General features: G+C 37.1%; 1 protein-coding gene across 6 annotated transcripts in view; it reads left to right on the top strand.

The window, feature by feature from the left end:
* The window catches only part of LOC145678384 (AT-rich interactive domain-containing protein 3C-like), a 788,039-nt gene that overhangs the window by 207,286 nt on the left and 555,329 nt on the right, over window positions 1-25,424 (top strand). For 5 of the 6 annotated variants that reach the window (XM_081748463.1, XM_081748464.1, XM_081748460.1 and 2 more), the window contains one exon: window positions 9,188-9,553. In XM_081748463.1, coding sequence (XP_081604589.1) covers window positions 9,188-9,553 — 366 coding nt within the window. The remainder of the gene's footprint in view (window positions 1-9,187; window positions 9,554-25,424) is intronic. The other variant, XM_081748461.1, reaches the window with a different exon arrangement.

The raw sequence follows: 25,424 nt of genomic DNA, 5'->3' as shown, positions 1-25,424 counted from the left end.
TTTGTCTGTTAATCTAGACACTATCTGTCATGAACTTGTAGATCGTTCATCAAAATCGAAAATAAAACCTTTGGGGAAGTTTTATTTTCTGATGAGTTGCTCAACTTAACTTCACATTCGTTTAAACTTGATACAGATAATTGAAGTTGTATGAAGTGGAAAATACATATTTTAAACGTCAATTGATTGTGGTGAATCTAGTTTAATTACGTCATAGGAATATTTACTACTCTCATAGTCTTACGTGGACATTCTTGAGTTCGTCTTCCGGGGGCTTTTGTAATAAAGATTTCCATTCAGTGTTTTCATCTATTTGAACCAAACTTGCTCTGATTCAGACATACTGTCTTAGGTTTATACAAGCTTTAAAATTTTTTGTCTTCCATTACTCTATGTGTAAATATAGATATATTATTAAACTAAAAATATTGAATGCAGTCTTAAAGATAAACGGAAACGCATTTTAGATCTGGTTTTGTCTATCTGTAAATGAAGTAAGTATTTGAACAAGTAACTACTACTTGCGTGCAAATCACTTAACTCTTTCTAAAGTAAGCAATTACTGTATACGCTTATGTCAATCCATACATACTAAATTAGTATGTGGAAGTTACAAGTTTACTGCAGTGCAACGGAATATGTTGCTAATAATATGGTTTAATCGTGTTTGTGCAAAGTTGGAAACAGTTTGATTTGTTACGAATGAAGAATTGAAGGAGCCATCATTAAATGATATAGAGATTGTGAGTGAAGGGGATGCTGGTAGATACTTGGCCTTGTCGTCGCGGTATTTTTGTAATTAGTGAGCTGTAAAAACACAAGTAGAAGAATGAACGTGTTAATTAGGGTAGCTTTTAACACAGAAACATGATAGCGTGAAGTTCGTGAGAATTCTGTTAATTACAGGGGATGCTTATTTAAACAGTTCGTTTGAGGTCTGTAGACATGTTGATTTCCGTTTGTATTCGAGAGTTTCAGCGTATGCATTGATTATTGATGATTTAGTAATCCGTTTTACTGATACTTGCTTGTATGTTTTCCGTTGCTTAATTTAAGGGATGTAACGTTTTACAACTTACGTCTAACATTAATTAATCACTGGACATTGTTTCCGTTGTAACTACCCTGGAACTTATACGAGGGAGAGACGAAACTACACGTTACACGAGGAGTCTGGTTTTATGCCTTCCCCAGTCACTATGCAATTAGAAATATGGACGAAAATATTCTTCAGTAAATTCTTCAGTAAATGTAAGGCTATTAAAGATAGACATAAGAACGCGAAATAATCGTGACTATTTCCCACTGACAGCTACTGTATATTGGTCTATCACCCTACCTTGGACGTAAGTGCCTGGTGCGTCGATATTGTACATAGCATGCGTGTATGAGAAGTTACAATTCAAAAATCCAAGTGATTCATGAGGAATTGCAAGTATTTTGAGTGCTGATAGTATGGATGATTCTAAGGAAAATAAATAAATAAAAACTTAAAATAAAATAAAAAGGTTATCATGAACATACGCCCTATTCTCAACGTTTTGCGAGCCGCAGGTTGTTAACCATTTTGGACACCCCCCCTACAGAAAAGATTTTTGCGTAACTACCATTCTGGGAAGTGCTATAGCGCGTTGGAAAAGTAAGAGTGATCCTTCGAATAGTGTCAGTATGGTACTCTACAAGAAAATAATAATAATAATAATAATAATTAATAATAATAATAATAACTGGTAATAAACAAATAGTCCAATGGAAATCTTAAAAACCAATTAATAGGAAGAGGAACAAATACGAAAATGAATAATCATAAAATCAAACACAGAAAGCAACCTTATTAACAAATGTAGAAATAAGAAAATGCAATATAATGTAATCCGAGCCTAATTAAGATTGGTAATAGACTACCAACACTATTAATAACGACGATAAGTGTTTACTTGCAAACGAAGGAGCATCTGTAGTTTACAGTAGGATTAAATTTCACCTAATTCAAATACCAAAGAAATGAATTTTCAGATATTAATGCTGACGAAGGGGAAGCATCATTTTTTTTTTAATTGCGTTAAAAATCTCCTCTTTCCACGGTGAATGATTGAAACATTGGCAGTAGGCAATGCAAAGAACGTGCAAAGTGTGGCGATAGGTGACAGCATTAGTATCTCTTCATGCAGTAGTAGGTTTCGACAGGTTTGGATATCTTTGACTCATACAGTTAGTTGCAAAAGAGTACTCATTCTTCTTGAACAGCGTCCCGCAGTGTGTTTGAGAGGTTATCGTGATTGTTGAATGATCTAAAGAAAAGTGTAAGGAAATGCCGCACTCATTTGATACACGAAGCATATGCGGACATGGTTTTCGTGTATGGCTGTTGTAATGAGAGTGCAAACGCAGCTGCTCAGGAATACAAAATACGAGATCCCAGTGTAATGGTGTCAAGAGTGTAGAACGAAGCATAACCACAACCACAAGACGGATTGCATCACGTCTTTATGTTCCACAAAGTAGCATCTGGCGAACGTTACGTACAGCTGGATGGGCTGTATCCGTTCCACCATCAACAAGACCAACATCTTCAACCAAGAGATGAAACACAAAGATTTCAATTTTGTCATTGCAGAAAGTTGCTATCGTATCTTTTGTTTACCGAGGAGTTTACGTTTACACAAGATGGTATCAATAATACCCGGAACACTCATCTTTGGTCAGTGAATAACCTACTTTCTACTGTCGAAACCAATTTCCAACAACGTTTTGCTGTTAACATGTAGTGTGATTCGATAAATGACATATTGATTGGCCCTTTATTTTCGAGAACGAATGACAGGTGCCGTTATCTACATTCCTTAGAAGATAACCTACTTGTACAAATGGAAGATGTATCCTTGGCTACAAGAAGACACGTGTATATACAGCATGATTGCGAACGAATCCACAACAGTACGATTGTCATAGACCATCTTAAACATGTCTACCCAAGCAGGTAGATTGAGCGAAGGAGTCTTGTTCACTGGTCTGCACGTTCCCGTGACTTCACCTGCTTGGATTTTGTGTATGAGGTTGGTTAAAGGGGAGTTGTACGAAACCAGTACGAAGTCAATGTAAGGAGTGAGCTTGTCGCTCGCATCAACAATGTCTGTGTCCACTTGTAAGACGATGCATTAACATGTTCCACACAAAGTATTCTGCAACAGCATTGACAAACGCATTAAGGTTGGTGGTCGTATCTTTGAACATTTGCCTAGAAATGTGTAATATGTCAAGGAAAAGCAGAAATTTTTGGATTTTGTCCTTCCGAAATTGAATGTATGTATTTTGTAGTTACTACTTCCTCTGATAATGCGTCTGAGGAAGGCTTTGTTTGCCGAAACTGTAATACCGATATATATATATATATATATATATATATATATATATATATATATATATATATATATATATATATATATATATAGTGGCCCAAAAGTAAGTATACAGTACCTTACTGATCACATTATTGCATTTTATATCATTTCTTATTGTTATCCATCAGGTAGACTTAGTTTCTTTATTATTTGTTCTTAATGTGTTACATCTTAAGTTCGGAAGAGCCGAAGCAAATAAACCCATAAACTAGAAGGTTGTACTTGATCAATTCAGGGGTGTATACCTACCTTTTGGGCCACCCTATATATATAAAATACTGCTTTGGTCATTTGGAGTTCTATTAGCAACCTGATTCATGACGAATATCTTGTTTCAACTGGTTGACATCTTTGACAGGAGTACCATACAGCACACTTTCAATGTGTCCCCACTGATAAAAATCCAGTGGATTCAAGTCGGGAGACCGGGCAGGCCAATGCATTTGGTCACCACACCCGATCTGACGTCTTGGGAAGCTGTTCAACCACCGTCGGACATGCACACTGAAGTACTAGGGAGCCTCATCATGTATGTACCACACATGGCAGCGAATTGCTAGGGGAACATTTTCCAGTAATTCGGACAATGTATCCCGCAGGAAGGTCAAATACTGTACTTCATTCAGCCTTCAGTGCAGCATGTGTGGACCGATCAGTTGATCATGGACAATACCACACCATACATTGAATCCAAATTGATGTTGGTGATTAGTGATAACATAGGGATGTGCATCTGCCCACGTGTGTGTGCTATGCATATTGATGGTATCATCCCTTCCAAACTTAGCGTCATCAGTGAAACATTGCTGATGCCTGAAACAGCATGATTGTAGTGTTGTGTTAAATGAACGTGGCAGAATGCTTCACGTGGTTCGACTCGAAATCCGGTTCTGTCATTCCTTGTACCCATTGCAGGTGGGAGTGAAAGGCATTTTCATGTAAAGCACGACACACAATCATATGAGTGACATGCATTTTACGGCTGTACTCGCACCTGGTTCATTGTCCACAGCTTCTAACACACGTTCATTCATAACAGGTGATCGTACACGATGGGGTCGACCAGCTTCCACATGGACCAGTAGTACGGTCCTGTTTCACACACGCGCCGATAAATTGCTGCAAACATTCTGTGTGATGGTTGGCGTCTGTTAGAAAAACGCTCTTGATAGTCATGCTGCTTCACCCCCATTATTATCTGCACGATCGTACGTGAATAGCAAGTCAGCCTGTTCGCGGTTTGAATAACGCACTGTGTTTTAGTCGGACATTGCCACTTTCCTTATTCACTACTCGCAGTACAATGACTGCAGTCTCTAAGATTATTGGCTTTCGATATCTACCGATTCGAACTTACTGTTTCCACGCTTTCGGCTCTCGCTAACTCGGCCAATGTGCCCATTATACTATATGTTCATAGAACCTTTTTTGTTTTATCTAGATGTCAGGAATCGCTTCCCGACGTTTGTTACATTAAGTAAGTTACAACCTGTATATTATTGGGAAACTTCGAAGAATATACTATGTGTCCACAAAGTTGCGCAACCCAAAGTTTGATTGCGTATCTTTTAATCTAAGAACGATAAAGACCTGAGACTGAAACAAATGTAAGCATGTTCTATGTACATATTTTCGAGATCATGACCAATGCTGGAACTTGTAACGTTTTCGTATAGTAATGAAGGAAATTACCGTATGTGTAAAATAAAAAAATGTGCAAAATGAAGAAAATAAATATTCAGTTGCAGAAAACTGATTTCCTGCGGGTGAATTCCTGTGTATATGTAAAGTATGCATCAACATTTATCCATTATTATAAGAATGTGACAAGGTTGATGCAGTGTTGCCATATAAAAAGGCTGTTTAATGCAAGTCCGTAAAATGGGTGCTTTTTTGACAAACGCGGCGCCTGACAACACTGTTGTGGTAAAATTATTCCAACAGGTGTGTTTTAGGTTAATTAATGATAAGCAATGAGAATTTGCACATAATTGATAATATGAATTTTTATGCAAAAATTTGTGTTGCCAGGGCCCGCGTTTCTGTCAAAAAAAAAAAAAAAAAACACCCATTTTAGGGACTTGCATTAAATAGCCTTTTTATATGGCAACACTGCATCAACTTTGTCACATTCTCTCAACAATGGATAAATGTTGATGCATACTTTAAATATACACAGGAATTTACCCGCAGAAAATCAGTTTTCTGCAACTGAATATTGATTTTCTTCATTTTGCACAATTTTTGTTTTGCACTTAAGGTAATTTCTTTCGTTATTACACAAAAACGTTACAGTTCCAGCATTGATCATGATCTCGAACATGCTTATATTTGTTTGAAGTCTCAGGTCTTTATCATTCTTAGAACAAAAGATACACTCTATCAAACTTTGGGTTGCGCATCTTTACAGACACACTGTATATGTCGTATTTCAACAATATCGATTAACATTATTATGGAATTATTACTTTATCTAGGCCTATTTGCGCAAACTCAGACCCTTCTTTTACCCCGTTATTTCGTAATTCAGTCTGAAATAATAGTGTTTGGCAAAACCCAAAGAAAGCAAAAGATGAAATTTCGTTTAAATCGAATTATTTTTACGGAAGTTATTGCCGCACAAATGGACATACAGAAACAAATCCATGCTGTATCAAGTGATAGAAGCTCTTATTCTCGCTTCAGTACAATATTTGTTAGTTTTACGTGGAATCCATCCACATCTATCCCTTTTAAGATCTTTGGAACAATTTGTACCATACGGGTGTTTTATGGTGCTTTACGTTATAACTACTTTTTGAGCTTTTTCGTCCGTTTTTTTTTTTTTTTTTTTTTTTTTTTAATCTAGAGGTATTGTAAAACACGTTACGTATGGCTTCACGCCTTCCTACTTCAGGACATAGGAGGTGATAATGTCATAACTGTAAAAAATATATTTTCGTTTGTTAGGCCTATTTTCATTATTTTTGGCGGGCTTACTTTTGCACCTAGAAGATTGAAATTTTACACAAACATTCAGTCCACCGAGTAGTATGTATCCAGATTTTTTCAGATTTGCGTTAGCACAGAGGGGTCCAGAGGGAAAAAAGGGTTTTCAAAGGGATATTTTGTTACAAAATAATCCCTTTCACTATTTTTATGCCTCAGATACATGATAGACATGTGAATGGTACCGTCTGAAAGGCAGTTTTATTCTGAAGAGAATGGTGGGCGAACCATGATCCTAGAATAATTAGGGATCTCAGAAAACTTTTATCTAAGATCCTTCTTTATACGGGAATTGTGAATATATATATATATATATATATATATATATATATATATATATACAGTAGAACGTCGATTATCCGAAGTAATTGGGGGACATGGGTGTTCGGAAAACTGGTTTGTTCGGATAATCGAACTGTACATGTTTATTAGCATGCGCGGAGCGGCACGCCTCAACTCTAAGCTGGCGCAGCTGTTGCTGTGAACAGCTTTGATACTACCGCTACTTCTACAGCCAGTGCCAAACCGACAGAAGTGTGCTGATTGTTGAAACACAGCGACTGGCGGCTTGGCCGGTCAGCAGCGCCTTATGAAGGCCCCATTAGAAGCAATGTCCCGCCAGCGGTGGCTCAGTGCGGCGACTAATGTGGGAAACTTGGTTTGGGAGTGAGGGGGATGATAGACGGTAGGGTGGGAGAGTAACAGGTGCGAGCGAGTACACAGTTCGGTTAAGCGGTCGTTCGGTTGACCGACGTTCGGATAATCGACGCTCTACTGTATATAATATTGGTGGGCTTACTATTGCACCTAGAAGATTGAAATTTTGCACAAACACTGTCCACCTAGTAGTATTTATCAGATTTTTTTGTTTCAGATCTTTGCGTTAAAATAGGGGGGTCCAGAGGGGCAGAAAGTTTTAAAAAGGGATATTTTAACCAAAAAGTCCCTTTCTTCGCGATTTTCTCGCCTCAGATACACGATGGTGACGTGTGAATGGTACCGTTTGAAAGGCAATTCTATTCTGAAGAGAATGATGGACGAACCATGATTCTAAGATGAATATGGATGTATCAGGAATTTTTTTTTTTAACTGAGATCAGGGTCTTTTAGGGTAATCTGGGTCATTGTGGGGATTATTGATAAATATTTTTCCGCCCTTACTATTCAAGATAGAAGCTTGAAATTAGGTAAGCACATTTAGTCTACCGAGTACTATTTATGAGATTTTTTCAGATCTCTACGTTCACACAGGGCCGTTTCAGAGAGGCCAAAGAGTGACAAAAATTTCGCGGAAATTTCCCCTCAATTTTTCTTTCTCCTGGTATATAGTATGGGCATGTAAGTGGTACCATTTGAAAGCCTGCTCTATTCTGAAGAGAATGAGGATGAGGTATGAACCATGATTCTAGGATAAATAGTGACGGTGCAGTAGATGTTTGACAGAAAGTCTAAAAAAATACCCCAAAAACCCAAGATCTTAAAAGGGCTATAGATCTGAAGCATCTGTTCTGATCGTGTAGATTACAATAGATCACTACTCTTGTACACTTAAAATGAATTTTTTTTTCCATTTTGTAGTAAAAATACATGATCACTTCCGTGTATTGTTCCTTATTTTTCAGATTGTTAAGTTACTCTTTCTCAAAGACTGAATTTGGTGAAAAAAAAAAAAAAAACAAGATGATATACTTGAATTCTACAAATATGTTTTAATATTTTTTAATATATAATTCTTGATCCAGTCGTACTTCTGATTGAACCAAGTTCAGTTACCTTTTTCTTTCTTCCTTCAATTTTCTAAAGGTCTTATTTCGAAAATCAGGACTTCGGTTGTGCTTACTGGTGACTGACTTCACAATCAAAAACAAATACATCGAGCCTATATAAGAGGTGGATTAACATTTATTCCAAATCTTTGTCTTACCTCATTCCTATATAACATTGGGCTTTGTGTTTTAACAGTAATATCTTCATTTTTTATATATGTAAACCGTGTTATAGGACACTGAAATAATACGAGTATACACAATCATATTCCGTTCATTCAGTACTTCCAAAGTTAGGAATTTTAGACATGCAATTATCAGTAATTGCTTTATTGCTTATTGAATCTACCTTTTCCTTTTCTGACAACAGACATCAGTAAGAAAGAGTTTTTGCATGCAATCGCCAGAAAATATATGGTGAAGTGAATTTAGATATACAACAAAATAAAAGGCTCATTTTCCGAGAGTTTACTATCAAAATTAGAGGGGGACAGAATTCTATTTTTTTTTCTTGTCTGATTATAAGCCTTGGAAACAGAAACAACCTTGAAAAAACTCATCCAACTTTTCTTGCGCGTGTTTTTTTCGCTTTAATATAAATTCTCGCCGAATAGGCGCCATTCACATCCAATTACCAAGGTTTTTTTTTTTCCCACATGCGGAACGAGATTGAAAGAAAAGTGTATCCAATCATTTCTAAGTATAGATAATTTCTTGAATATTTTATACCAATGTAATAATTAATATACAGATATGTTTACCCTATGTTTTTCGCTCTACATTGTGCAAGATTGAACTGTACAACTAAATACTGTTTTGTTTACATTTTGTTATATTTCATTCGTTATTATTGTTATGTGTTTTAGTGAAAAATGAACAACATGCTGTACTTCGGAGTCATATAGTCATAAAAATGTTTCCACTTAAAAGGTTAAGAATTGGTAGTTCGGTAATTATTTCAATAAAATATCTAGTTTCAGCGTATATTTTGCAAGCTTCATTAATTATTTTTTCTGTTTTATTTCTTTGCAGGAACGGGAAGAAAGGGAAGAGATAGAGAGAGAATTAAAAGCCCATAAAGAATTACAGAGAGTAGAAAATCAGCGACCGCGCGACACAATGATGTCTCCTTCGCCTCAAAATATCATGGGTACAGACTTGTCCTTACGTTCGCCACCAACTATGGTGCCCCCTCCGTTACCGTTTCCACACCCCGCGGCTCCGCATCCTATATCGTCGGGTCCCGGACCGGGAAGTGGCGCGCCGCCTTTCCCGCCGAATACCACCGCCACTGCCGCTATGAATTCGATCTCGTCAGCTTCGTCGCACTCGTCCGAATCATCGTCATCGTCGCAGCAGACGTGGAGCTTCGAGGAGCAGTTCAAGCAGGTGCGTCAGGCAAGTTAACTTCCAATTTTGGTTTCTTTACATTTATTATTGTAATTAGTTATTTATTTTTGTTCATTCGTTTATTTTCGTTCATTATAAATTAATCCAATGGATATGTGGTAGTCCAGAAAGTAATACAAGTACTAAAATTTGACTAGAGCTTTTTTTTTTTTTTTTTTTTTCAAGTTTACGTTATCCGCATTATCATATATCATAAGTTTCTGCATCTCTCATAAATACAGACGTGATACAACGGATCGATAGATGTTATCGAAGGTATTTATAGCCTATGTAGAATAAGAAGCTTTGTTAACTAATTTACGTGATTCATTCTCAATTTAAAACCAGTATTACTTTCTGCATGCTCCTTGTAGTTATTAGAATTTTAATTATTATCGTTTGTTTGTATTAAGTTTTTCTTCACAGTATAAAGTGTTATCTTATTGAATGATTACTTAATTAATATTATGCATTTTGTTTTGCGTGTATATTAAAGTTATTTGTAATTGCTATTTTTGTGTGAAAAAGATATTATTCTGTTGTTGAAAACGATATATAGAAAAATATGGGTGACTTCATCGATACAAAACATGGATCGTAAAAAAAAAAAAAAAAAAAGTTGTATAGAAATATCAGAACGTGACATTTTTCGTCTAAATATACTAGATCATTGTAAATATTTGGCTGGGTCTACAAAGATCTGGAAGAGCCCTCCTTGTAGGTCTATTGACTTGCTCGCACGCCTTCGGTGAACAGTCTCGGATTCGACTCCCGATGAAAGAGCATTGAATGCATTGCAGTAGTTTGGATTCCATCTTAAATGTATATTAATGTCTCATATACCCTCAGTGCTGAAAAGGGGCGCTAAACTTCAGAAAACAAACGAAAACCTGTAAGAATACAAAAATAGGACGATAGAGTGATACTATTTCCCCCAAGCTTTCTGCAAACATCCCTGAATACGTATTTCGTGTCAGAACTGGGAGAATATAAGGATAATACAAAAGGGTATATTTTGACATTTTTGTTTTGCTAATGGAATTGTGTTTTTTCGAAAACATCACAAAACTGGAAGATATGATACAGGACAAGGAAGAGGACTTGAAACTGAATATGAGAAAGATGGAGGTATTGATAACTTTGCAATAAAGTAAAGCATGTAAGTTCAATATACAAAGTTAGAAAAAGTGAATTCCTACAATAATCCAAGATCAGTGGGTGACAGTATTAAAGAAGAAATTAACAGAGTATTAAGCTAGTTCGTATTAAATTCGGAAGGAAAAAATATATTGAAAAGTAAAAGGTCAATGTGTCAAAAGCATAGTTTTTCAATAAATGAAGTTTTATATATGAATCAGAAAAATGGGCAGTAACAAGAGCATACACGGTGCATTCAGCAAGTTTCGGGACTATTTCGAAATAATATCAATGCCAGAAAAAAATATTAGCACATTAGTTCTACACATACATTTCTTCCCGCGCTACACTCATGGGACTAATCGTAGAGGCTCCTGAACGTCCTAGGAAAGTTGTCCATTGGAATAATTTTTAGTGCCACCGTCACATGGGCTTAAATTAATGCAGCATTCTCAAAACGCTTCCCGTTCAGGGCATATTTACGCGTAAAGATGAACTGAAGTCCGCTAGGGCCAAATCAGGTAAATACGGGTTTGGTCAAAAACTCACGCACAAGAAGACTGGTGTGGGCTGGCGCTAAATCTTGTCCATAATGATTCTTTATGATACAGTCACTGTTTTACCGCATTTAACACAAAACTTGATTGCAGCTCGTTGCTGCATTCTCTCAGCACTGACAAGAAATGAATAAACATTGACAACGCATAAAGAATGTGACGACGGTGCTAAACAGCATTTCGATAAACTACTTTCCTCGTTCACTTCAAAGCCTTTATGCTTTGAATCTATGTGGCGCGAGAAGTTAAATATGTGAAAAACTAATGTGGTCTTGTAACTTATTGAATACAATGTGTATAATTATTCATCGTCTGAAAACTACTCAAATAAAACGGGGAGAAAGATATGCGAATTAGCCGGAAACGCAGGAAACAAGCTTTATGGCTTACGGAATTTGGAGGCTTATCGCAACAGAGACAAAACTTCTCCATTGGATGCTTCCTCCTCCAAGTCAAAGCAGTTTGAAGAAACTTGGACTCCTAACTCAACGTCATATAAGCAAAGGCAAGAACCTACCTTAAAATAGTAGGTAAACTTCCTTCGCTTTCATTCAGTGGTGTACGCAAAGAGATTACCGGGTATTAATTCCTCACTTCAGCGCGATACGAGGAGAGTCAAAAATTTCATGCAATTACGTAGGAGAAATCCACTCTGGAGAACTGTCACCATGATGATATTAGTCCTTCTGTATGTAGTCACCGTGCGTAGCGACACATTTTCGCCAGCGTTTCTTCACTTTCTGTGAACCCGATTGTAAAAGTCTGCAGTTTGGCTTTGAAACCACAATTCAACTTCAGAAATGACGTCATACTTGAGTGATCGTCTCATTTCTGGGAAGAGATATAAGTTACAACGATGCAAGTTCTCTTGCAGCGTCCTCGCGATTTCTCTTATAGAAAGGTGTGAGCAGTCGTAGCACCCACCATGTTGACACTTTCTGAAGATGCAGCTGGTTGTGTATAATACTCCAGGTGACCCATAAATCACCTATTGGACACATTACACTTTCTTTTGTCTTCCATTTGATCTTCATAACTTTCTCCGTCAAGGCGGCATCATTAGTGCAAGATAGTCTTCCAGATCTAGAGATATCCAGTTTGGAATTGCAGTTTCCACTTTGATACCATCTCATAGGATGGGCTTTCATCCTTATAAACTTTTCATCTCTTCGTATATCTGCTATGCTGATTTCTCCTGAAGATGGAGGAACTTAATGACATAGTGCCTCAAGCTTGTCAATCATCGCACCTTCAGTGATTTGTCTGAAAGAAAAAAAAAAAGGAAGAAGAGTTGTTCTAACGAGTCCAAAATTTGCGTGGTTAATATACAAGGACTTAACTATAAAATGCATGTCAGAGAGGGTTTGAAGTTGGTCACCTGGTAGTTGATTGCACGAATTTTTTGATACCTCCTCGTATAATAGAAAAATTAGCATTAACTATATTTAGATATGCACAGAAGAATAGCTCATATCCTGAAACTACAGAAGTTTGAGTGCTTTAACACCTCTTTGTAAAATTTTGTGTACGGTGCTCTCTTCAATAATTCCCTGGTTAGGGCCTACTATAATTTCATACCAGATTGTCAAATTCAAACAAATATAAACTTGGACTCAGGAAGACAACAGGATTCTTTATTTCTACAGAAGTATAAATAGTATGTTTGCGATACAAATTGAAATATCAGAGCTCCTTCGTGGCTAAGCGGTTAGCGTACGCGCCTTTGGCGTGGGAGACCCGGGTTCAATTCCCGGCGGGAGCTCATGTGGTTCGGATTCCACGTTAATCAGTAGGTTCACGTCTCATAGCCTTGCTGCTGAACAGGACGTTAAACTCAGTCAACTTAACGAATTGAAATAGTCGTTACCAATCCTCGAATTTCGTCGAATACAATACGGATACATATTATTTCTCACATTTTAAAGCGAGATGGAGATGGCTAAATATGAATGCCATAGCTTAAAGGCTTTTTTTTTTTAATAAAGGCTTTTTTTTTTTAAATAGTTTAATAGCTGAAGATTATAAATTATGAACCTGGAGAATTACATAGGAAAAATCAACAAATAAAATGTAAACATTGTTGGTAACACGGTCTAATTAGAGTAACCAATTTTAGCTTTGAAACGGAAATATCTATCTATCTATCTATATATATATATATATATATATATATATATATATATATATATATATATATATATATATATATATAATATAACCACATTAGAATAAATATATGCATTGACCGTAAGTTTTTACATAAAATAATCAACTTAAATGAGTTTCAGTCAGCTTCATAAGAATTTGTATTTTGTAGGACAAAAAGGAGGGAAGACATACTCAACCACATGTCGTGTTCCCTTTTCGTTCTTTATTACAGACACAATGACAATAACGAAATACAACAACAGTTCAAGTCTAGTTATCCATTCTCCCTCCTCCCGCATGAACTTTAACGGTTTAAGAAATTACTGATGTAAAAACAAGATGATTTCAGAATATTCTGACATCAAGTCATAATCATGGACAATCGTTTCGTGATTACAGGTTGGTTTGCGTTGAATGTGAGTCTGAGAACGTACATGGTCATTTATGACTACAGTGGACGCAGTATTTACCATAATGGGATAATGTTTCCGGAGCCTTTCTGTTTTATATAATAAAAGCTTTCGTAATTTTGTGACGCATAACGTACTTACTGAAAGGATAATTCTTGTTTAAATTCTTTTTATTAAGAATATTGACCGTTTTACTGTTGTTACTTATTATATTTATATAAAAGGAACTTCTCTCTCTGTAATTTGAAAATCACCCTTAATAGTGGTATATTTTCATCCCCAGAACGTCCCTGGTCATTGGCTATAAGTTTAGTTAATACATTGTTTTCAACGATTATTACGCTAGTTACAACGATAACCTTCCTAAAAATCTATATCTTTCTGTATAGAGTACTGCTGAAATCTGGTTTCGGTTCTTAACAAAATAAAAATCGAAATTTCTGGTTCAAAATTACTTTTTGTATTGTGTAAAGTATGATAGCAAGCACTGTCTATAGTATTTTCTTGTATAGATGTGGACAAAAGTATCTTTTTCATGAAATGAGTGTTTTGAGACTTACTATAGTTTAATCTAGAGTTTCTGGAATCTGTCCTCTTACATTACACACTGTAAGTACTAGGAAGCGGAGAATAACACACGAAGTTGATAGTGCCTTTCTTTCTTTTCTTTTCTTTTTCTTTTTTCTTTCTTTTTTTTTTTTTAACGCTATCACTATATTTTTAAAACTAGTTTGAAAACTGAGACATAGCTAAAGCGGTTCGAGAAATTAAGTGGGAATTAGTTCAAGTTAGATATCCACATTTGTGAATTGTAATATATCTACTCAAAAGATTTCAAAGATAAGTTGAGTAACTACGGTACTGGAAGTCTTCATGACACCTGATCTTCCCTTCTATTATAAAATGAATTGTGCAAGTACCACACGGTTTGGAAACATTGATAGTTATAACTGTGGTTATTTATGTATAATTTCTTGAGTTGCTTGAAATGGATCACATACATAAAAATGAATGTAAGAGGGGTATTGCGAATGTGCGACTAGTGTCGCATTATCTTTCATTCTACAAGTATGCTACGAAACATAAATTGATGCAGTAGTGGGTTCAACTTTCAAATTAATGCTACATATAGTTGTGAACATAGTTGTGTTCTCATTTTGTGTTTGAGTCGTAATAAAAGGGCTTTCTAACTTCATTGGTTATATCGTTGCATGAGATCCAGAGGAACGTAACTCCATTTTCGTAGGTTTACAGGCGAGAGGACAAAAATGTTATTTTCTTAGAAAGATGTGTTTTCAATAAGATGGTAATTGAGCTACAGCACAACAGATGATCGACAAGGAGAACAGATGGCATTACGTTCCATTTACACCAAGTGGGGCTTTCAAAATTGTGTCCAAACATGAAGAAAACGAAAACCGCATTTTTGGAGTTACGTTCCTCTGGTTGTCATACGACGATGTATAAAATTACAAGACTGAAAAGAAAGTACATAACAAGACTGAAAAGACACAAGGGAACATGGCCATTTTATAACCAGTGGTGCACGCAAAGGCGTGATTTCCGGGTTTTAACCTCCCTTTAACAAATTATATACAGGGGTTGGACAAAAAAATCTAAAAACATTTCATACGAGACACGTAGGTTTGGCCCTCCACTGTACAACACGTGTTACGGTTGCCAATCGTTTTTTGTTTTCAATGTGTCATGTGGACCTTCCTCTTCTGTCAGCAGTAACCAGTTCCCCTGTGAGTGCCGTGGTGTGAAAGTGATGCGGTAAAATGGGCGACCTGACAGACTTCCAAAGAGGCATGATCGTTGGTGCCCGTCTGGTTGGAGCTTCAGTGGCAACAGTGGCGAACATTGTGGGGATATCGAAAGGCACTGTGTCCAATGTCACGAGGGCATACACAATTCATGGGCAAACGACGTCTGCAAAGCACAACAGTGGTCGAAAGACAATCTTGTCAGATATGGACCGGAGGGCATTAAAACTGATTGTAGCAGCTAAAAAGAAGACTACTGCAATGATAATTACGTCTGAACTCAATTCCGGCCTACAGAACCCGATTTCATCGAAAACACTGCGACGGGAACTTTGTAAAATGAAAATTCATGTCAGCGCCACTATCGCCAAACTCGTGGTGACAGCAGTAAATACGAAGAGGCGTATCCAGTGGTGCAAGGACCACAAGGATCATGGTTTGAGGAGCATGACCAGGAGCTATCACACCTCCCCTGGGTCCCACAATCAACAGATCCGAACATCATTGAGCCATTGTGGCCTGAGTTAGAAAGGTGTGTTCGGTCTCATTACCCTCCACCAACATCCCTGAAGGAACTGGAGGATGTTTTGGAGGAACAATTGTACAAAATTCCACACACCACGATTCAGGAGCTGTATACGTCCATTCCACGTTGCATCCAAGCTGTGTTGGATGCAAAAGGAGGCCCCACACTGTACTAGGTATGATTTTCACACTTTTGAAAACGTTTGATTTTTTTGTCCAACCCCTGTATATACAGAATGTCTGTAGTCTCTTGGGTCAAAATTTATATAGGTGGAGGAAGAGTCCATTATGAGTATTTTGAGATAGCAAAACAAAGAGGCGAACATGCCAGGTTCAAGCGCCACACAATCTTGAAGTTTCTGTAATTAGCTTGCACACGCCCGAAGTGGCAGTAATAAATGTGTGTATCACTGCGATATAACCTGCTTTATTTTACATAACATTACATCAAATTGCTAAAGGTTTAATACAAACATCTACATCGCCTGATAAATAATATACAGCAGATTCACCTCTGAAATCAGATTCATCTACCGTAATGAGTCTCATCTTCTCCACAGAATAAGCCTAAAACCTGCCTGCCTCCCAATGTTGAAGGCAACTCTGCTCCCCTGATCGTCCACAGCATTGTTTCTCAACTTCATAAATATTTTGAACATCTCTTAAAAAAAAAAGAAAAAGAAAGAAAGAAAAGAAAAGAAAAAGAAACGGCCCCAATGGGTTGAAGACAGATTTGCGCCTCTGCAAACCAATACTGCATCATACTACCATATATCACAGTAACTGTTCAAAGTGGCAGCTACCAACCTCGAAACATGTAGCACAGCACCTCGTGAAGTTTTGTCTCACTATTTCAAATATCCTGGTGTCTGTTGCACAATCAACAAGTAGCTATGATCTTGGCAAGCAGATTCTCCTCGGATTCTACTGGCGTTTCATTCACTAAAACTTAATGTGTACCTAAAGAAAAACATCAGTATGATTGAGATACGGGGAGCGCACTGGTCAACAGATGCGACCTGCCTGCCGTTCCAGTACACCGATTAGGGGTTTGTGTATCCAAATAATAGCGAATATCATCATTGAAACGGACAGGTTTGCTGTTATGTTGCATCCACATCCTCGCGCGGACATCCAGAGGTACAGCCTTCTGCAGTTCAGGCAGTAGGCTACATCTCGAAGGAATACCAGATACTGTTGCCCAGTCAGGTAGGGCGGAAAGAGATAAGGTCATGTTAGTTGATTGCATACCCACAAGTTGATACACAGTTGTTGCTGTGATGACCAAACATGCGAAAACCTAGTGGATTGGATTATCCTTGTTCGTACAACAGTATTTATGGTTATTAAAAATACCATCACATGGGAAAAACAAACCTCATCCACAGTGCCCCAGTAGCGTCTCCTGACTTGGATGTTAGGGTGTTGGCAAAAAAGGAAAAATATATTAACCCTCACAATCATAAGCAATACTAGAGGGGGGAACCCCTCTTCCCAGGAGCAAAGAGGGGCCTACCCACAATTTTTTTACTGATCAAAAATATTGTGATAAATTTACCTCAATTTACGCATAACTATTTTAGTGGCATTCGCATTCAGCATACGAGTATTTAATAGTGACTATACTTTGCCCACCCATTGGTTTCCTGAATATAGCCTGTACCTGGAAGTTCTAGCAATTTTCGAAAGTAAGGAACCATGATCGTCACTGCATAATGTTCTATTTATGCCAACCTATAAATAGCAATTTACTTCTAACAATTTAGTCTGGAAATTATAAAGAGCAATCAAGGAGGATGTTATTACATAAGGAATACATTTAGTTATAATAATTATAGTATACGTAAATATACCCTCAAAATATGAAATTGAAAATAAAAAACAAGCAATTATTTGCTTACAGTTACGTGAAGTTCAGTTCAAGTCGTCTTTCTTTACGTAGAAACCTCTGGATTACTGCTTTAGAGACAGTAATAGGGGCCCGAAACCGTAAGTCTTGAGGATGACCCACTAACGCAAAGTAAATGAAAATTAGGGAAATAAAAAGGCCGAATGGAAAACCGTTCTGTAGCTTAACGAGAGTCTTCTAAAGCAGTGAAAATTCAGCTAAAGCGTTGCCAACGACTTACTCGCAGAGTTGCCTCCTCAAAACATGACGCAGACCGCACAGCACTTCTGTGTTCTTGTGCACTTCAACAGTTGATTCTGTCTCATTGAAAATAAATAAAAAAAAAATCCCAAGTTTTGACGATCCGTTTAATTAAATTAAAATACTCTTCTTCATTTTTCGTTGGGCGTTAAAACACGACTTGCACACCCAGAGAAGACGCTACTGGTGCTGCCGCATTAAGGAGTTCGGCGCCCCCAATAATTACGTGTTTCTCTACTTCATCCTACTTAAAAATTAAACTTATATAACTAAGTTATGCTTAATTAGTGAATTAACAATTTCTTACAGTGAAGTACCTACCACTCACTAGATGCTACAGCTACAACTACGTAACAAAAAAAAAAAAAAAAAAAAAAAAACGAATAGGAAATATGTTTTGAATTATTTTTATATTTCTTCCGGTTTCATTAAACATACAGTATTAAAATAGTAAAAAAGGATTGATTTTTAAAAAACTTTTCCACACGAAAAAATTTAAATATTTAAGTTTTATTTGATTTAACCCTTCAAAAATTTTGTGCTCTAGGCATGGGCCTAGTTGGCGTAATGGGAAATGTGGCACTGCTCATCCATGAACAAAACACATTGTAGAAAGTTGGGTCACACAACCTCAGGCAAGGAACTCTTTAATACAACAACCAAGTTTACCGGTATTATTTTAACTATTTTCTATGATTAATCATTCCTTGCAGCTTACGACCCACGTAATATTGTCCCACCGGGACATAACCGCAATATTGTCCTAATCACCCACGACTTCTCAAAACGCACATACAATATGAAAAAGAATACTCAAATTTTTTTTTAAAAAAAAATACAAAAATGCATACTCTGAAGAAAGTACGTCTAGCAACCTTAACTACGTGTTACGTTGTTACATGAGCCATTGTTTTTCGAGGCTGTAATGATTTTATATTGTGCAGTTATGACTTATTTTCTTTAGTTAGTAAACAGAAGCAGTATTTCCTTTATGGGGTCAAAGATTGGATGTGATTTGCCCCCTTTCTTTTTCATGGTATTCGCAGTGATTTCTGACCATTTTATAAAGTAGAAGAAAATCAGGGTGAAATGTCAATTTTGTTCTTGAGTGGGTCTATACTCTGGCCTACAGCCTATAAGCTTGTACAGTATCCAGCTATCATTTGTCAAAGTTTATAATTCAGTGAGGAGGGTACAAACTACCTTTAAAAAGAAAAATAGCGCACTTCGTATACCTTCTATTTTATCCCTGGTAATTATTGATTCAACTACATCATCTTCAATATTCACTGTATATATATTGCCAGTGTTAATATAATTTCGAGTTTAGGTAAACAAAATGGATGGAATCAAAGTTGAAACTTACGTTCTTAGGCGGGTCTAGGTCAAAACTCCCATACTCAAGAAATGTCAAAACGCCCACACAATCGGTCATAACTCATACACAAATGGACAACTCTCCCAAATGCACGAGCGGTCAAAACCCCCACAGCCAAAACTCCCCCACTCAAGAAATGTCAAAACGCCCACACAATCGGTCATAACTCCCACACAAATGAACAAAACACCCACACTTCGAAATTATCCTGGTTGCACGTCTTGTAAGTTTCACACGCTAAAAATAATAAAAAGAAGTACAAGGGTGTTTTGATCGTTCGTGCATTTGGGAGATTTTCCTATTTGTGTTAGAATTATGACCGATTGTGTAGTCGTTTAGACATTTTTTGAGTGTGAGAGTTTTTGCTGTGGGGAATTTTGTCCATTTGTGTGGTAGTTGTGACTTTCTGCGTGTGGGAGTTTTGTCTATCTGTGTGGCAGATATGTCCATTTATGTGGGAATTGTGACGGTTGCTATGTATGGGAGTTATGACAGTTGGGGGTTATGACCGCTTACCTGTGAGAGTTTTGGCTGTGGGGGTTATGACCGTTCGTGCATTTGGGAGATTTGTCCGTTTGTGTGGGAGTTATGACCGATTGTGTGGGCGTTTTGACATTTTCTGAGTGTGGGAGTTTTAACCTGCTCCCTCATAGGCTAATCAATCAGTTCTCTATTCAATAAGTATAATTTCATTTTTTTGGGGGGGAGGGGTCGGATCTTTTGGATCCCCTACATTGGTGCGCCCCCTGATGTAGGCCTATATTATTCGTGTTCGTAATATTATCATAATGATTTCTTTCTATTAAAACCGTAAGATATAACAAGGAATATTTGGTAACTTATACCTACAGTATTTGGTAACTTATACTAACTTATATATATTTGTCAGCAGTTATACGGTATATTAAGTTCTTTTGACAGACTTTAAAAAGGTTGTTGGCCAATGTATATAGGTCTTGTTAGCATGTGAATGTCACGAGATCTGTTCGTACCAAGCCTCCAACAAATTGAATGACGTCATTCCGTCTCCACCTTAGCAACTGGAAAATGTTCTTCACTGGTTTCAACAGGAATCCTATATATCCTTTCAAGAATAGAAGCAGAGAAAGAATGATTACTCTATTACAAACATAGCCTTTTCATGTCATAAGTTGTCTACTATTGCCGATAATAACAGTGGAATTGGCTGTCTTAATATGAATGTTAGCCAACCACTGACTGTCAGAAAAAGTAGGGAAGAAAGTTGGGATGTAGTACCTACTGTGCCTCAGTAGATGAAAACAAAACTACTGATAATTACAGTGACGAAACTAATAAGCGTCATCCATAGCCTGACGTTAACGTTAATTATGACAGGAGGTAGAGTCACCATTTGCATTGGGTATGTTAAAAGCTTAATAACAGACCTTGCCGTTTGATTCCACCTCCATGGCCGACCCATTTTCACTATTGTTTTCCTTTTTCTTTCTTTTCTTCATTCTAGCGGCTGATTTCAGAGGATTAGATGTACAAAATACTTAAAGGAAATGCCTGCTTTTGATGTTACTTCGTTGGAGTGTTCCGCCTACCTGTTGGTCCTTGATTTTCTTTAGTTCATAATCATTCTACTCATTTTCTTTCTTACTAAATGGTATCTCTTTCCTTGTTTGTTATATATTACTTTGTCCTTTTGTAAATTCTCATCTCTTTCCAGGTCTTAAATAATTCTTAATTATCGGCAGCCTTTTATTTTGAATTGTAAAATATCATGAGAAAGTTGGAATATATGAGTAATGAAAAGCACAATAATAAAGAATTCGGTCTTGCATTCACCGAAAAATATGTTATTAAAGCAGGACCAGTTTCAGCGTTCCCATTTTACCTTCGGAATGCGACCTTTCTTGTCGAGCACAGTTATTGTCCTTCCCTTTTGAAAACTAGGATTTAGCGCGTAAAACTACATTTTTCCAATAAATTATTACATATATAATTATATCGGGGTTGAAGACATTAATACCGAAAAGTTAATAGAAGTTCAATTTTTTCTGCAACTTCAAGCAAAATGTAGAAGTGAAGAGGTAAAGTAGTGATCGTCAAACTTGTGCTATCTGTAACTTTTTTTCTTTCTTTTTTTCTAAGTGTCGGAAGTCTTTTGTGTAGATCAGCTTTGTGCGTCCGTCTATCGACAGGTATCAGACCAAAAGCTGTAAGAGAGACCGAGATGCGGTTTTCTGCAATCGATTCGGTATTCGAAGATAGATTCCATTTCGTCCATTAACTCTCTATTCAAACCGGAAGTAGTTCAGATTTGTAATTTTCAATCTCAACGTTTATCTCCATGAAACGAAACTGTAACTAACTGATAGCGAGAAGCGATTTTTTGCAAACAATTCAGCGTCTCAAGGCAACGCACCATGACTATTCCGAACACTATATCAACCACCACCATCCTGACCATCACGAACACCATAAAACAAAATAGTATTAGGTGGCGACAGACGGTTTTCTGCAAACGATTTTGGGCGTCAAGAGAACGTACCATCACAACTCGCAACGCTCTACCAAAACCGGAAGTGATTGAATTAACTACTTCTTCCAGGTTAAATACTGATTTCCGTAGAGGAAAAACGGTAATAGGTATCCAGGTTCCATTTTCTCTATTAACTCTCTATTCAAACCAGAAATGGTTGAAATTAACGATTTCCGGCTACAATATTTATCGTCATGGAACAAAAATGGTAAATACAAGCGGTTTTCTGTAGGCGATTCAGGGTGTCAAGAGAATATACTATCACAACCCACAATACTATGAAAACCGAAAGTGGTTGAAATCTACTACTACTACTACTACTTTGATTTCTGTACTGATTTCCGTAGATCCAAAACGGTAAGAGAGATCGAGATACTATCAATTGTATATTCAAGTTTGAGTATTGAATTGCAATAGTTCGGAAGTCTACTGTAGTCGAATTTGAAAAGAAGAGAGTTGATAAAAGGGTTACTCAAAGAAATGTTTCAGTGGTAGAGCGTTCACCTCCGGAGCTTGGGGTCCTGGTTCGATTCTAGCTCGCACCGTGTGGACTTTGTGGTGGCCAAACACCGTGCTCGTGGGTTTTCTCGGGGTTCTCCCGTTTCCTCCTTTCTTCACTCCACCATTTCATTCATCTCTCATCAGTCTCCTTTAGCCTAACCGGCATAATCGTGGGACGCACGGGCGTCTCTGGCAGGGGGACGAGGGGGACGCGTCCCCCCAATATTTTGAAGTACAAAATATTCAATATTTTATTCTAATTTAATTTATTTACTAACGACAGAATATCATATAAATAATAATAATTATATTTATTTGGAATATAATATGCAGGCTGTGAAACGATTGTTATCGATTTCTTGATATACCTTAGGGGGTCCGTGAAAATAAGCAGAAAGGTAACAAATGGAATCGAAGTTAATAAACAGGTTGGCCATTTAAATCACTTTCTTTGATGTCCCCCCCCAAAAAAAAAAATTTTTACATGCCAGAGACGCCAGTGGTGGGACGTAAAACTTAAAGATTTCAATTTTTCAAAGAAATGTTCTGTTTCTGGGTAGGTTAGAAGAAGAAAAAACCTTCTCCAAGACTTGAACACACGAACACATGATTCACAAACTAAGGTTTGTTTGGTGTAGTAGATTTCTATTCCAAAGCAGATACGATTGAATTTCGGCGAATAATTGAAAATCACATCTCTTGCAATGTAGGGTTAAGCGTATAGGGTCTACCAATTAATTTTTTAATGGAGAATTTTCTGTTACGATACCAGAATAAAAAACTGTTTGTAATTCCACTAGGTCGTAAAGTAAAAGAGCATTGTTTCTCTCAAAAGTGTAAAATTTCCAGTTACTAATTCTGCGCCGACCGCTATCAAAATTGCAGATATATATATATATATTCTATGTACTTTGTGTGCTCTAACTTAGCATACATAAAAATTTATAACACAAAAAATATCATACAAATATTATTTCATCGGTATCGAAAAGCTTTAATCAATTATTAGAATTATTTATCTTCACAGTTTTTGTTATATGCTCAAATTCAAGTTGCGGGATATATATATATATATATATACATAATATTCCGATCAGTATCGACCCTACAGGTCTATCGGCCGTACAGAGTTTCGGTTCTATGTCGTTTCGGTCATATACAGTTTCTACGGATAGGTGCTGACTGCCACAGCCAATTATCGGTGCTGACTGCCACGGCTGTGGCTGATTGCAAATATGAAGGTGCTGACTGCCACGACGGCGTGCTGACTGCCACGAGCCTGGGAGAAACTGTATTTGGAAAGAGAGGAATTAATCCCTCATACTAAATTTAAGATTATTAATTAATTTAGTAGAGACTAATTAGGGATTAATTTAGTAATCATCACAGCAAATCTATGTGGCATCCTATAAGTTACAAAGTTGCTCACTAAGTGGAACGACATACGCTTGGATGTTTATAAAGGAATTGTCTTTTCTGTTATATGTACAATTTGCACATTTCATTGTTTATATTAATTGTTTTATTGCATTATTTAATTGATATGAGGGTCTGAAACCAGCTGACAAGGGACGTTTGGGAGAAGCACTCGCCTGCAGAGAAATAAGCATGTCATTTGAAGGACCAATTCATGCTGATTACAACAGGTAATAAAACTCCTTTACGTTGAGAACTGTTCGAGATATTCAGCGTGGAAGTTTATATGAGAAAATGAGTGGATGCACGTTTCAATGCGTTAAGTATTCTCTCCCATGGCGAAGCCTGATGGTTTGAACTTGCTATTGCTTGATCACTGGGGTCCATCCACAGACTAGGGATGGCCATATCCGGATAATTTTTTATTCGGATATCGGATAGAAACTTATCCGGATTTGCAATATCCGGATGACGGATAACAAAACGGATGACGGATAACGGATAATATCCGGATAGCGGATACCGGATAATATCCGAATAACGGATAATATCCGGATAACGGATAAGATCCGGATGACGGATAATATCCGGATAACGGATGACGGATAATATCCGGATAACGGATAATATCCGGATAACGGATGACGGATAATATCCGGATAACGGATAATATCCGGATAACGGATGACGGATAATATCCGGATAACGGATAATATCCGGATAACGGATAATATTCGGATAACGGATGACGGATAATATGCGGATAACGGATGACGGATAATATCCGGATAACGGATAATATCCGGATAACGGATGACGGATAATATCCGGATAACGGATATATCCGGATGACGGATAATACCCGAGTAACGGATATATCCGGATGACGGATAATATCCGGATATCGATATATCCGGATGGCGGATAATAACCGGATAATGAATTTATCCGGATGATGGATAAAATTCAGATAACGGATAATATCCGGGTAGTAGAACATTCGGATAGCGGATAATATACGGATGAAGGATAAAGGATAATATCCGGATAACGTATATGGTTTTAAAAAGATGATATAGGAGAAAGACATATCAGTCTATTCTGCTAATGGAGGTATTAAAAGATGATCATCGGACAGTGATTTTTACCTTTGAAAGGCATTGCTTCTTAAAATGTTTCCTAGTAACTTCTAATTTTGTTATGTTGTTGTTGTGTGGCACGGTGGCTCAGTGGCAGAGCGCTTCCTCTGGTGCGTGGGGTCCTCATTGTTTCGATCCCCGGCCAAGTAAGTTTGTGGTGGATAAGATCGTGTCCGTGGGTTTTCTCAGGGTATTCCCGTTTTGTCCCACTTTTCATTCCACGAGTTCTTCTATTATCATTCACT

Source organism: Thermobia domestica, chromosome 2, assembly GCF_964235325.1.
Source record: "Thermobia domestica chromosome 2, izTheDome1.hap1.1, whole genome shotgun sequence".
Taxonomy (NCBI): Eukaryota; Metazoa; Arthropoda; class Insecta; order Zygentoma; family Lepismatidae; genus Thermobia; species Thermobia domestica.
This window is presented reverse-complemented; position numbering and strand designations above follow the sequence as displayed.